This window comes from Podarcis bocagei (assembly GCF_964188305.1).
Source record: "Podarcis bocagei genome assembly, chromosome: 12".
Taxonomy (NCBI): domain Eukaryota; kingdom Metazoa; phylum Chordata; class Lepidosauria; order Squamata; family Lacertidae; genus Podarcis; species Podarcis bocagei.
In genome coordinates this window covers 42,088,330-42,101,926 of record NC_138137.1, presented here as the reverse complement: position 1 = coordinate 42,101,926, position 13,597 = coordinate 42,088,330, and the positions used below count along the sequence as shown (strand labels likewise).

Genomic DNA, 13,597 nt, shown 5'->3' with positions numbered 1-13,597 from the left:
CATGACACCCACTTGTCCTAAAAAGAATTACTGTTCTGGCATTACCGAGGTCATTTTAAAAAAATGACCACCAGTTCCTTGTCGAACTAAATTTCTCTCGGCTAAGAACTGGAAGCAGGCAATGAAGTATTTTTTTCTCCAGTAGTCAATTTGCAGCTACAACTGAAACTGCTGTAATGCATCAATAGGTGTTTTTGAAATCAACCTTCTTTTCAGATCATACCACTTCTTCATGCAACACGTACGACCATCTGAAACCTCATGATTTTTAAGATGATAATTTAAGTGCTTACAGATAAGTAATCCACCAGCAAATAGCTGCCTCATCTTCTGACTAAACAGTTTATAGTAGAAGGAATAAACAGCATCACTAATCTTTGAATATACGGACACGTTCAATCCTTTGTCCATTCCTTAGAACTTTGAATCCTGTCGTTGTTCACTGGATACTTGTCATTGTGAAAATAGTTGTCACTTCATGAACTAGCTTGAATCAAGCAACCTCTGTCCATGTTGCGGTGTCTGCAGTTAACAAGGTCCTGACAGAATTATTGTCATGTGTGCCACCATGGGACTGTTGGTATGGGGGGAACAGGCATGATCCCGCTCTTCAAAGTAGTTTTCCCTAGTTCCTGCATCTGAACAGGGGTAATGAAGCTCACTGGCTATCCATGGATCAGGTCCTGTCTCTTCATTTAATCTGCCTTCTGTGCTTGCTAGGATCAGTAAACTGGGATAACCTTGTGTACAAGGCTCTGATCTCCCTGGGAGAAGGATGTGATTAAAATGCGACAGAAGAGACAGGTAACCAAAAAAACAGAAATGAGATGCCTGGAAGTCATAGAAGGCTCCAGAACTGAAATCCATAGTCTTCCAGCTCTATCTCCTGAGCTGCTGTTCTAAATATTTCTCACACTCCTATATACTTAGAAATAGAGAGGTTTTTTCCAGTTAACTCGCCAGAAATGTCTCCTCTAGAGAATACGTAAGAATCTACGCCAGTGCATCTTAGCAATTGAAGCAAATGGAATTCCTTTTGATCAGTGATGTTTATGGAACACTTTCAGCACAGGGACACACCCTCAGGAACTACTTGCATGGGCAAAGCAGCACACTTCCTAAGCCAATCATTGTGCTATTTCATTTGTACTGCTACAGACTGGTTTATTTTTCTTCTTCTGAATCTCTCCATGTTAACGCAACGAGGAATTTGAGCTGAAATCGCTACCATCTGCATAAAGAGAGTAGCGAAACATGGTTATAACAAATGTCTGATTTGGACAGCAAAGTACAGGGCGGCTAATGGTAACCTTTCTGTCATTAACATGAAAGATTAAAGGCTATAATGTACAAAAAATGTATTAGACGGTTTATCATTATTTTTAATGATGTTTCCAAAGCTACAGTGGGCAAGATCTCTAGAAAGGAGGAAAAATACCTCTAATTTTATTTGCATTCTTGGGAGTCTGCCCAGTCATGATTGTTACCTTTAAAATACCAGCTTTTTCCATACTCTCGGCCTAGTTAACACTCGGCAAAGGCTTTCATATAACCGCTCACTTAAATGCTCTTTTTCAAAGTAGCCTATGTTGACCTTTTACCTATAGAGTTCTGGTTCAAATCTCACTTACGCTTGGTGGAAATTTGAAATAGCAACTATATGTAATGTACTGGCTGTGAATTATGTAAAATGAACTGGTGGTTTCATTCCAGGTCCCTAAGGATTTTTAAAGAATCCTTCCAGCATCACAAATTAATAATATCTAACACTTTATTTGGAATCATACAGGTGTGAAGGATATCCATACCAGTTGTTATGGGTATGATATTTACCTTAAATTTCATAGAATTGTAGAGTTGGAATGCATCCTGAGGGTCATCTAGTTCAACCCCTTGCCAAGCAGGAATCTCAACTAAAGCATCCAAGACAGATGGCCATCTAATCTGCTTAAAAACCTCCAATGAAGGAGAGTCCATCACATCTCATGGTAGTCTGTTCCACTGTTGAACAGCTCTTAGTGTCAATAAGTTATTCCTGGTATTTTGTTGGAATCTCATTTCTTGTGACTTGAAGCCATTTAGGTCCTACCTTCCAGAGCAAGAGAAAACAAGCTTTCTCCGTCTTCCATGCAACAGCCTTTTAAATATTTGAAGATGGCTATCATATCCCCTCTCAGTCTTCTCTTCTCCAGGCTAAACATACCCAATGCCTTCAACCATTCCTCATAAGACTTGGTTTCCAGAGCCTTGATCATTGGTTGCCCTCCTCTGCACACATTCTGGCTTGTCAATATCTGTTTTAAATTGTGGAACCTAGAACTGGACACAGTACTCCAGGTGTGGTCTGACCAAGGCAGAATGGAGCAGGACTTCCATTGATCAGGACACTCTGCTTCTCTTGATGCAGCCTAGAATAGCATTAGCTTCCCTGCCCCCCTGCTGCATCACACTGTCGACTCATATGAAGCTTGTGGTCTACTAAGACCCCTAGATCCTTTTCACATGTACTCAGTGGCGTAGCGTGGGGGGTGCAGGGGGGGCCGGCCGCACCGGGCGCAACATCTGGGGGTTAGGGTTAGGGGGCGCAAATCCACTGGTTAGGGGGCGCAAATCCACGGGTTAGGGGGCGCAAATTACTTGCCTTGCCCCGGGTGCTGACAACCCACGCTACGCCACTGCATGTACTCCCATCAAGCCAAGGTGTCCCCCATCTTATATTTGCGCAGCTGCTTTTTCCTGCCTAAGGGTAGAACCTTACATTTATCCCTATTGAAATTCATTTTGTTAGTTTTGGCCCAGTTCTCCAATCTTCATGTGCAGTTTTGGTGCCAGGCAAAGACATCTTTCAATTTCCCCAGACTTAAACCTTTTATGATGCATTTATGCTGCTCTGATATCTCCAATTTTATTCCTGTATTATTTAAGTTTGTCATTTGAACTTTCCGAATTGTATTGTTTTATTGCAGGGGTGGGGAGACTGTGTCCTCCGGAAATTGCTGGTTTGCAACTCCCCATTAGCTCCAGCTGGCAACATCTGGAGAGCCACAGGTTCCCCACTGCTGTTCTTATGACATTGATTGCATTTTAACTGTTAGCCATCCTGGAAATATTTGTACTGAAGGTGGGTACAGTACATAAATTTGCAAAACATACATTCCATGTGTATACAGTCGTACCTTGGAAGTCGAACGGAATCTGTTCTGGAAGTCCGTTTGACTTCCAAAACATTCAAAAACCAAGGTGTGGCTTCTGATTGGCTGCAGGAAGCTCCTGCAGCCAGTCAGAAGCTGTGGAAGCTGCGTCGGACGTTCAGGTTCCAAAGAACGTTTGCAAACCAGAACCAAAACATTGGGAGCCAAAACATTCAACTTGCAAGGCATTCGGGAGCCAAGGTACGACTGTATATATCTAATTCAGGGGCTGCCAGAGATGCCCATCAACAGGTCCTTTGTCCTCCTTTTTGGTGATTAGTAAGTGACCACTCTGATGTCTGTGGACATTATAACATTATGGGTTGCATCCAACTAAGTTCCACTCCAAGGAGAGCCATTGTAATGAATGGGCCCAAGTTAGTCATGCCCACCCATTTTGATGGAGCTAACCCTATGTAATGAGAACATGCCACCGGTGTGCCATTTTTTTTATCATCCTGTGGTGTATGTAATGTAGCCCCCACAGCACTCCCTCCCTCCCTCCCTCCCCTCTCTAGATTGTCATTTCCTTTAGGTTCTTTTTGATTACGCAGACTTTATTATACCAAGCTAAGTACCGTGATCTGCACTATGGATTTTCCCCCATGTAAGTTGTTAGAGCAGGTTCAGTCAGCACATTCAAGTTAGTCCCTTGTGTCCCATAAATGTAATACAACACTCAGCCCACTTTGATTATTTTTAGGATACACTTATGGATATTTGTTGGGGTGGAAGAAGGCCAGAGAGAAAGGAGCAGCAGAAAGCGGGATACAGCTGACCGTGAGTGTGTGAAAGGAGTGTTAAAATGGTGACAGGTTAAGCTCCTGACAAAGACTCTGATCAAAAGCAGAACCCACATTTGAATGCTTATTCTGATTTACTTAGGGGGTCTTAGTTTAAGGGCCAAATAGCACGTTTGATGCGGAAGTTCTGCGATCTGATCTCCCAACGTTTTTGTTTTTACTTAAAAACTGGCATGGAAAGTCTGAATTGGATCTGAGCAGTGGTACTGGGGAAGAAAGGCTTTAACCCTCTCCTCCCCATGCCGCTGGCTTCATCTAATCTCAAGCATCCTTCCAAAGTTGCTGATGGTGCTGCGGTCATGAAGAGGGCAGCCACTCCACGGTAACCTGGAAAGAGCAAGCAAGAACAGCCATTTTTGGTATCTTGAAGTTTCAGAACAGCTGACCTAGAGATATCCTAGAAATGTTGTCCTTGAAGAGTGGGGATTTTAGAGGCTCTGCCTCACTGTTCATCAGAATGGAAGTTATGTGCCAGTTTGGGAAATAAATACTTTCCACCTTCCTAGCCCAGAAATTGCCCTTCAGTTTATCAATGAAGCGGGATAACCTACAGATTAACACAAACTGTGCTCAGGCAGAATCATGGTAGCACTCAGTGAACTGCCAAGAAGAAAAGGGCTTCTTTTGTTATTGCTAGAATACCTGTGGCCTTCTTGGGAGCAGTATTCGAAAAATGCCGTGTTGTGCTGCCAAAAACAGCTGTATTCTAGTTTTATTTTAGTCATGAGAGTTGATTTGACTTTTTAGTCCCTGGCCAAAGGACCAAGACGTGTTGGAATGTTGACTCTCCTTCCCTGCAAAGATTGTAGAATTGTAGATTTGGAAGGGACCACAAGGGTCATCTAGTCCAGCCCCCTGCATTGCAAGAAACTTTTGCCCAACATAGACCTGGAACCCACAACCTTGAGAGTAAGAGTCTCATTCTCTACCAACTGAGCTATCTTAGGTGTGCATCAGCACTGGCAACTGATCTGTGGTTGGGGTGAGAATCATGGAACACTTCCTTTCCTTTCTAGATTTATGGGCCACCTTTATACTGAAGCACGCATGACACCACACAGCTTAAAGTATTGACACACTGTCCAAGATGCAGGACAGGAAAGGTTGTGGGAACTGGAGGGTTGTGGGGGAAGAAGAAAAAGAGGGAAAATAAGAAAATCCAGGCACCAACTTTTTCTTACCATTCCAATGGCCTCCATAATGAGGTTGCATAATGTGGGTGCAATGGATGGTCACTGCAGCAAATCCACTTTTTAAGAAAAGCCCTTTTTTGCAGTTAGTGAAGTGATAAGAAAATGCATCGAAAAGTTTGGGAGGGATGAGTGAAAACATATACACACCCTAGAAGCAAATCACAATGAATGCTCAACAAACAGGTGTTTTGGAAGACCCCTTAATGAACATGGCCCCAAGATCAGCACATGAGCACCACAGGTTCCCTTGCTCAGCTCAGCCTTAACGATGCACCCTGCACTAAGACCAGCCTTAAACTCTTACAAATGCCCCTGGGAAGCCGTGTCTGTATGCTGCTGTCCACAGGTGATTACTTTAATGACTGACAGGTATGCAGGAGACCCTCCAAGAGAATGTAACCAGCCTGAAACCTTGTGGTAAAACTACCTCATCTGGGAATTTATTCTGGAGCTGTCTTTTCCCCCACAATGGGTTTCATTTCCTGTAATTTAGAGCTGGATGTCTTCATGGAATATCACATGGTTTCAGTTTACACAGGAAATCAGCCACAGTTGCAAGAAAATTCTTCATCTCCATCTCCCCCACCCACCCAACGAAAGTTTGCAACATTTTGGTTTCACCTCTGCTTAGAAGTCTGTGTTCTGCAATGCGATCTCTGGCTACGCCCAGAACAGCAGATTTATTTCTGGCCCTTGATAATCCCTTTATATGAATAAAGCAATGGCGTGCCCCACCCCCGGCCACCCGCTTTCCCTTTACAGCAATTATATTAATCCCAGTGGCAAGAGGGAAAGGTGGGGGGAAGGCTGTTCGGCAAGTCGAGGGTGAAAATCACATTCCGAAACAGGAAGCGTGCCCAGTAAAATGGGGTTTTTAAAAGGTCTAGGAGATAAAAAAAAAATCAAATTAGAATGGGAAGAACCTTTTTTCTTTTTTAAAAAATGGGAACAGGATTAATCGGCATGGTTAAAAGTACTACCCTGTATGGGATAGTTCAAGAGGGTGGGTGCTGGTTATATATGGACTTCAAATGTTTTTGTGAAGCCATGCCAATAAAAGCAAACATAACTCTACTTCCTGTATTATTTTTATTTTGGTCCCTGTGTTTTACAAGGATCCAAATCATACTGCCAACACTACAAATGCCAGTTGCTGGGAATTGCAGGTGGGGCAAGTGCTGTTGCATTCAGGTCCAGCTTGCATTTTTTCCGCAGGCATCTGGTGGGCCTCTGTGAAGACAATGTCCTGGATTAGGTGGGCCACTGGCCTGATCCAGCAGCTTCTTCTTGTGTTGTTGCAACCTTTATTTGAAATACTGGAGAGCCGCTGCCAGCCAGTGTAGACAGCACTGAGCTATATGGACCAATGGCTGGCTCAGTATAAGCATCTGCGTTTGGTATAACATCCTCCTTCTATAGATTTTCATTTGTGAGATTTGGATATAAGAAAGGACCGCCTTCATTTGGTGTTCTCTCTCTCTCTCTCTCTCTCTCTCTCTCTCTCTCACACACACACACACACACACACACAGAGCTATCCCTTCTCAGACGGTGTTGGCTACAATGCTTACAGGTGTCAGCTAAAAGTAAAGAAAGTGTGCTTTTAAAAAAACTACTATAGTTTTATGTAATGAATGCATAATCAATTACATAACTGATAAACAAATTAAAATTCATATGATTAATCAAGCTTATGGCGATTAAGATAACTTCAGTCTAGTGACAACCTGTGAATTACTCACCTGAAGAAGCCTCTTGCTTGTAACCAGCATGACAGCAGAACATCCTCGCCTGTGCATATCAGGGTAGCGAGAGGCAAATGGACCAGCACTCCTGCCCCTGAATGTGTATGCAAGAACTCTTAAGACAGAAAAAGAGCTCCTGGCCTCTTTCTGCTCACTTATCTGCTGTTGCTGGTGTCTTCTCCTTCTCCAGTGTGGAAGAGCTCTTTGTTAATGGGCAAGGAGGGGCCTGACCCACTACTAGATTACCATAGGGGAGAGCAGAATGGTGAAGTGGTTAGAGTGAAGCTCAGTGGGTGACCTTGGGCCCGGCCTTAGCTCTCAGCCTAACTTCCCTCACAGGCACGGAGGGATGGAGAGCCACGTGTACTCATGGCCCTGGAGGAAATGGCCTTCGAGAAAGGGTGGCTTGTGAGTGTTATAGATACTGATTTACACAACACCTTTCTTTGCTACTCTCTGCCGGAAGCCTTTCAGCATTTAAGTCTGGGCAACTGACTTTCTCAACTCATTGGCACCACCACTGTGGACTAAGGAGGAACTAGGCCAACCTTGCCAGTCATTCGACAACAGGAATATGGAGCTTGGAGGAGGCAGGGAGTGCCATGATTCTTCAGGGGCAGAGAGCATGTGCATGAGGAGGAGCCCTTGCCTTTTCAGTATAGAGGATGTAGGATAGGAGAGGTGGAAATGACCTCTGGTTGCCAGAGTGGCCTAGACGGGGACATCAGTCTAGGGCACCCAGCCAGCTTTGTGAGTGAGTGGAGGTTTTGACTGTGCTCCAAGTGCTCTGGAAGACTCACTTATTTTGGCAAACATTCCCCTGAACTTGGAACTTTTCAATTTAATAATTCCTTTTAACTGTTTCAATGGTTGTGTTAGCTGGCTTGTTTTGTTGCATTTTTTAAAACTCTCAATGGTTTTAATGCTTTGATGGAATCAATTTGTTTGTGTATTTTAATTAGGTATGGATTTTACAATTAATCTTATACTTGTAGACCACCTAGAAGCCATTTTGGCACATAAGTGGCATACATATATATTGATAGCAGTTGTTCTCTGTGTAAGGCAGGCTCATAGGAGCTTCAGTGTTGATAAAGGGGTTGTACTCTCTCTCATTTTAGCCTCACAACAATCCTGTCAGGCCAAGAGATGGCAACGACTGGCCTACAGTCACCCCATGAGCTTTATGGCACCTGGGGCTCCCTGCTCCAAATCCAACAAGTTGACCTCTGTACCACATGGACAAAGGTTTACATTTCCCCCTTCAAGTTCACTCAGGGATGATGCATAGCTCAGTCTTTTGCCTCCAATCTGCAATAAACTGCAAGGTGGATTACAATTGAGGATTACTCCATAATCATCATATGACCTTGTGTGGATCAGATACTGTTGAACACACAGTAATTTTGGACACAGCTAAATCACTGCAAGGTGACTTCCCTCTGTGTTTGTCCCAGGGTAAAGCTTCAGGCAACGAGATTCCTAGGTTTTAAGGAGGCGGAAAGACTGTGATGGTGTGTGTCAGCTACAGAAGGTTTTTAACATTGTGTTTGAATTGTTGTAACCTGCCCTGGGACCTTAGGGTGAAGGTGGGGAATAATAATGATGATGATGATGATGATAATGATAATGATAATAATGAATAATAAATTAATAATAATCATAATAATAATAATAGCTTTCCATTTTCTTGTTTATAGAGTAGCTCATGCAAATGAAAAGCTCTGTTCACACTCCATTGTTTAAAAGAGTCTTCCTTTTGTATATCTTGCGTGTTTGCCCAGCTGAACAAACTTCCTAGCAGATGTCTGGTGTAGGATAACTAGATTTAGGCAGGGAATGTCTCCTGTCTGGATGTCCTGCAGTGTGAACTTAAGATCCCTTATTATGTCCTTCCTGGCTTAACAAGGAAGTGGTCTTAATGTGTAGGATAAGGATATGAATATATATATATATATAAACTTGAGTTTGCATTTTTATTAAACAGCCAGCAAAAGGTGTCCTTCCATTCTTCTCCAGATCCCAGGCAGAGTAAACCAACCAGCTGAAGAGGAAGCTTGCAAGAGTGGCCCATTTCCTTGGGGAGCTTGCCTCTCCCTACTTCATACCTGCCCTTTTTGAGTCAATATATCAAGCATATAGTGCAGTCAGTTTGATCAGTGGAACTATTTGGAGTCATCCATGGGCTGCCCATTTTGGGTTGTTACTGAATCACCTGCAGGAGTTAGGAAGGTTCCCCAAACTCAAGGAGACCATGAACCTGCAGTAATGGAAAATATGGATAGTTGGGAATGACAGAACATAAATGGACGAGCAGATCTCCTGGCCAATATTATTTCTGAATATGCCTTCTTGTGCTTGTCTTGTCTAGTATTTGCAAAATCGGAGCGAGCCATTGAAAATAGAAGTCTGGCCCAAAGTGAGGGCGCGCTTGAAAAAAGAAAGCTCATCTTCAAACTCGACTGTGTCAAAAATGTTGGGAGAATCTGCAGTGGAAGGAGCAGCCTTGAGACAGAAGCTGGTGAGTTTTCTGTGCCGTCAAAGCAGAGGGGTGCTAGCTGATATACAAATGTCAAATGGAAGGGGTGGGAGCCAGGATAGCCCTATCTGAGCATCGTAATGGCTCCTTGTTGTGAACTGGGTGAGCAAAATCACACAGCATATGTTTTTCAGAATCATAGAATCACAGAATTGTGGGATTTGAAGGGACCCCAAGGGTCATCTAGTCCAGCCCCCTGCAATGCAGGAATCTCAACTAAAGCACCTATGACAGATGGCCATCCAACCTCTGCTTAAAAAACCTGCAAGGAAGGAGAGTCCACAACCTCCCAACAGAGTCTATTCCAGCGGACTAGATAAGTTGTTGTTGTTGTTTAGTCATGTCCAACTCTTCGTGACCCCATGGACCAGAGCACGCCAGGCATTCCTGTCTTCCACTGCCTCCCGCAGTTTGGTCAAACTCATGCTGGTAGCTTCAAGAACACTGTCCAACCATCTCGTCCTCTGTCGTCCCCTTCTCCTTGTGCCCTCCATCTTTCCCAGCATCAGGGTCTTTTCCAGGGAGTCTTCTCTTCTCATGAGGTGGCCAAAGTACTGGAGCCTCAACTTCACGATCTGTCCTTCCAGTGAGCACTCAGGGCTGATTTCCTTAAGAATGGAAAGGTCTGATCTTCTTGCAGTCCATGGGACTCTCAAGAGTCTCCTCCAGCACCATAATTCAAAAGCATCAATTCTTCGGCGATCAGCCTTCTTTATACCAGATAAGTAGTGCTAGATATTTAGCTGGGCTCTCCCTGGTGTTGTTAACACCTTTAGCTCTCGGAATACAACACCCATATTAACATGCTGCTAGATGGAGTGAGATGCTGTCTCTCCTCCCCCCTCCCCCCGGGAAAAAGACATCTGACACAGTGGAGCCTTTTCCGTTCTGGCATTAGCATGACTTGACAAAGGTTGGCAGTGTAGTGGATACACAGAAACAGTGACTTCCTTGGCAACCCAGCACAAACGCTCCTTGTTAGAGCGAGGAAACCAGCTAAGTACAGCATGACTGCCTTATCTGTTAGATAGCATGGGGATGTTTGTGTATATCCAGTGTCTGAGAATTAACCTCTTTGAAATGGCCAGAGAGACTTCTGGTTCCTTTAATATATATCCTGTCCAAGATGCTGACTATTTTGCTGGGTGGGGATGGGGAAGAGATGCTGCAGGAAACCCAAAAAGAAACAATCGCTAATCTGAACCCAGATGGTAGCAAAGAGCAGGAAACATTAGGTAATACAGCAAATACGATGCACAATTTTTTAAAATTTTTATTTTTGCTGTTAAACTATGACATAATCAGTGAGGTGGAAACCAAAGTCAGGAAGCCCCATGTGATCATTAAAACTTTGTGTCGTTGGGGTCTTCATTAGAGGAGTTGGGAGTCATGGCTTGGGTCTGGATCAGACACGACACGTTGTGGCAGTTAAGCGTCCTAGCATCCGCACAGTCTCCAAGACAGTCAAACAAGCATAAAACCAAGACTAGAGTGTAGATATGCTCAAATGGGGGAAACGTCGTTAGACACGTTTTGGGAAGATTCTTCTTCAATGGCCTTTGTCATAAACGTTCCATGTACACATTTGCAAGGCAAATGCATAATGATCCCACAATTTGTCATCTTATAACTGATCAATTTCTAGACTAACTCCCAGCAGTCCTTTGGAGGAAAGTCATGTTCTTCAGACATGCTTCAAATGCCTCCCCCCACCCTCAATAGATACTGTAGAGTTTGAAAGCGGCAACCGAACTGATCAGGTGGGTGGAGTAACTCTCATACAGTGGTACCTCGGGTTACAGACTCTTCAGGTTACGGACGCTTCAGGTTACAGACTCCGCTAACCCAGAAACACTACCTCGGGTTAAAAACTTTGCTTCAGGATGAGAACAGAAATCGTTCTGCGGCGGTAGCGGGAGGCCCCATTAGTTAAAGTGGTGCTTCAGGTTAAGAACAGTTTCAGGTTAAGAACGGATCTCCAGAACGAATTAAGTTCTTAACCCGAGGTACCACTGTATATGGAAAAGTTACAGCATTTGGGACTTTTTTAGCTTAGCAAAAGAGTAAGTTGTGACATGGCAGAAATTTATAAAAATTATGCATGGCAGGGAGAAAGAAGACAGAGAAAAGTTTTTCTGCCTCTCTCAAAACACTAGAACTTGTGAGTGTCCAATGGACCTGGATGCTGGCAGATTCTGGGCAGATATAAGAAAGCAGCTCTTCACAGAACGCATAGTTAAACTGGGGAACTCACTGCCACAGGAGGCAGTGATGGCCACCAACTTGGATTGCTTCAACTCAGAATTAGGCAAATTCACAAGGGACAAGGCTCTCCATGGCTATCACCAGCCAGGTCGGCTGTGTTCCACCAGCATAGTTAGAAGCAATATGCCTCTGAATACCTGTTGTTGGGTATCTATCACATGTGGGCAAGAGGGCTGTTGCACTCATATCCTGCTTGGGGGCTTGGCATTGTCTGTTGTGAGAGCAAGATGCTGGGCCAGATGGCCTGTTCCAGTTCTATGGCGTGCATGCAGCCCCAGTGCCCATGGAGAAAGCATCAGTGCCATGCAGCGCAGGAAGACAGACAGAAGTGTAACCCTGATTCTGTGTCATCTCATCCATGCGTGCAGGGCCCTTCTGTTCTCTCTCCAGGTCTGCTGCGCAGATGCCCACTTCCTGGGCCACCTGTGGCACCGCTCCTGCCGTTCCTCCTGAGGCTGCCCTGGTGCCTACCCTTAAGGACTGCTCTGCGCCAGCACCCCCTTGCTGGAACACTGCAGATCCAGGCAGATGCATTACCACCCCGTGCTAGATCTTTAAATATGCTGACAACGTTACTGCTTATTTATTCCGGTCGCATTTTGAACGAGAAAAGCAAAAGCCTGCTGGTATTGTGCCAGAAATGCGATATATATAATGATGTTGTTTAGCAGCAACTGTCTCACTTGGTGCTGTTGACAGCAAAATAAATTAGCATGATAAACATAATTTCTCAAAAACAGCTAAGTCAAAACAGATGGTTTAAAATATTTTGGCAGGGCCCATTAGCCCAGGTTTACATGTATGTGGAGACATTAGTTCTGCTGATGACATATGGTGCCTATTTACTATTTTTGCAGCGAAATGCTCTCGTCTACAGCTTTATCACGGAGAAAGAGGTTGAAGGGTTGTTTAGCTTTAGTTAACAGAGATCTATTACTTGCTAATTTACGGAAGAAGAAATGGGGAGGGACGGGGAGAGGGGGGAATGTAGCCATAGTAATAATTCAAGGAGCAGCGGAGGAAAGTGGAGGATAATGACACATTTGTACACTGACACAATAGAATATTATTGAATGCTAATAGCTACTTGTATAACAAAATGATGGGTTGCTTACTTTGCTCACTGTGTAGAAGTTATCTTCCTCCCCATCAGCTCATGCCATCCACAGCATGAGATATTCCCCAATAATAGTAACACTCCCCAATAGCACCAGCCTTTATTGCAAGTATTCAAAGCCCTTTGAAAAAACACTAGTTTAGTGATCCTCAAAAGTTGTCTAGTAAGGTCACGCAGTCCTAGTATTCCCTGTACGGGAGATGGGTTGTGTATGTGCAGGGGCTGAGAGGCAGTAGCCCTGCTAAGGCTACCAAGAGGAAAAGCATCTAAGGGTCAGGCTAGGCAATCAGCTTGGCACTTTGTGGATATGGCTGGAAAGTGACTCTGATGCTGCGCAGTGACTGGGCACAGATCAGTGATTGGTCTGGAATGTCTCGGGGCATGAGGTGAGGGCTGCCACCTTGCAGGTCTGGACAGTGTCTCCATGGGAGACTACCTGGGAACCTCATGAATGCCACCTTTCAAGTGCCAAGATGGCATCAGGGCAAGGAATACATGTACAAAATAAATGCACAAATGTGTGAACGAATGGCTGCATGGTTCCTCCAGCATCCAGCTAACCTACAGCTTGACAGTTATTCTTGATTTAGAGCTCTTTGACAGTAGAACAGACAGTGGGCTCTCCTTTGCTGAAGGCATTTAAGCAGAAGGAGGGCAGCAGTTGTCTGGGATGCTGTAGCTGTAGATCATGGGTAGGCAAACTAAGGCCCGGGGGCCGGATCTGGCCCAATCACCTTCAAAATC

General features: G+C 44.3%; 1 protein-coding gene and 1 long non-coding RNA gene across 2 annotated transcripts in view; both read left to right on the top strand.

The window, feature by feature from the left end:
- LOC308569895 overlaps window positions 1-9,353 on the top strand; it is a 40,854-nt gene extending 31,501 nt beyond the window's left edge. The window contains exon 4 of the long non-coding RNA XR_014000914.1: window positions 9,304-9,353. This is a non-coding gene — a long non-coding RNA (uncharacterized lncRNA). The remainder of the gene's footprint in view (window positions 1-9,303) is intronic.
- Window positions 9,354-13,597, top strand: part of LOC308569883 (uncharacterized protein) — a 29,910-nt gene continuing 25,666 nt past the window's right edge. Inside the window, exon 1 of the mRNA XM_081164136.1 lies at window positions 9,354-9,453. Coding sequence (XP_081020262.1) covers window positions 9,406-9,453 — 48 coding nt within the window. The 5' untranslated portion in view covers window positions 9,354-9,405. The remainder of the gene's footprint in view (window positions 9,454-13,597) is intronic.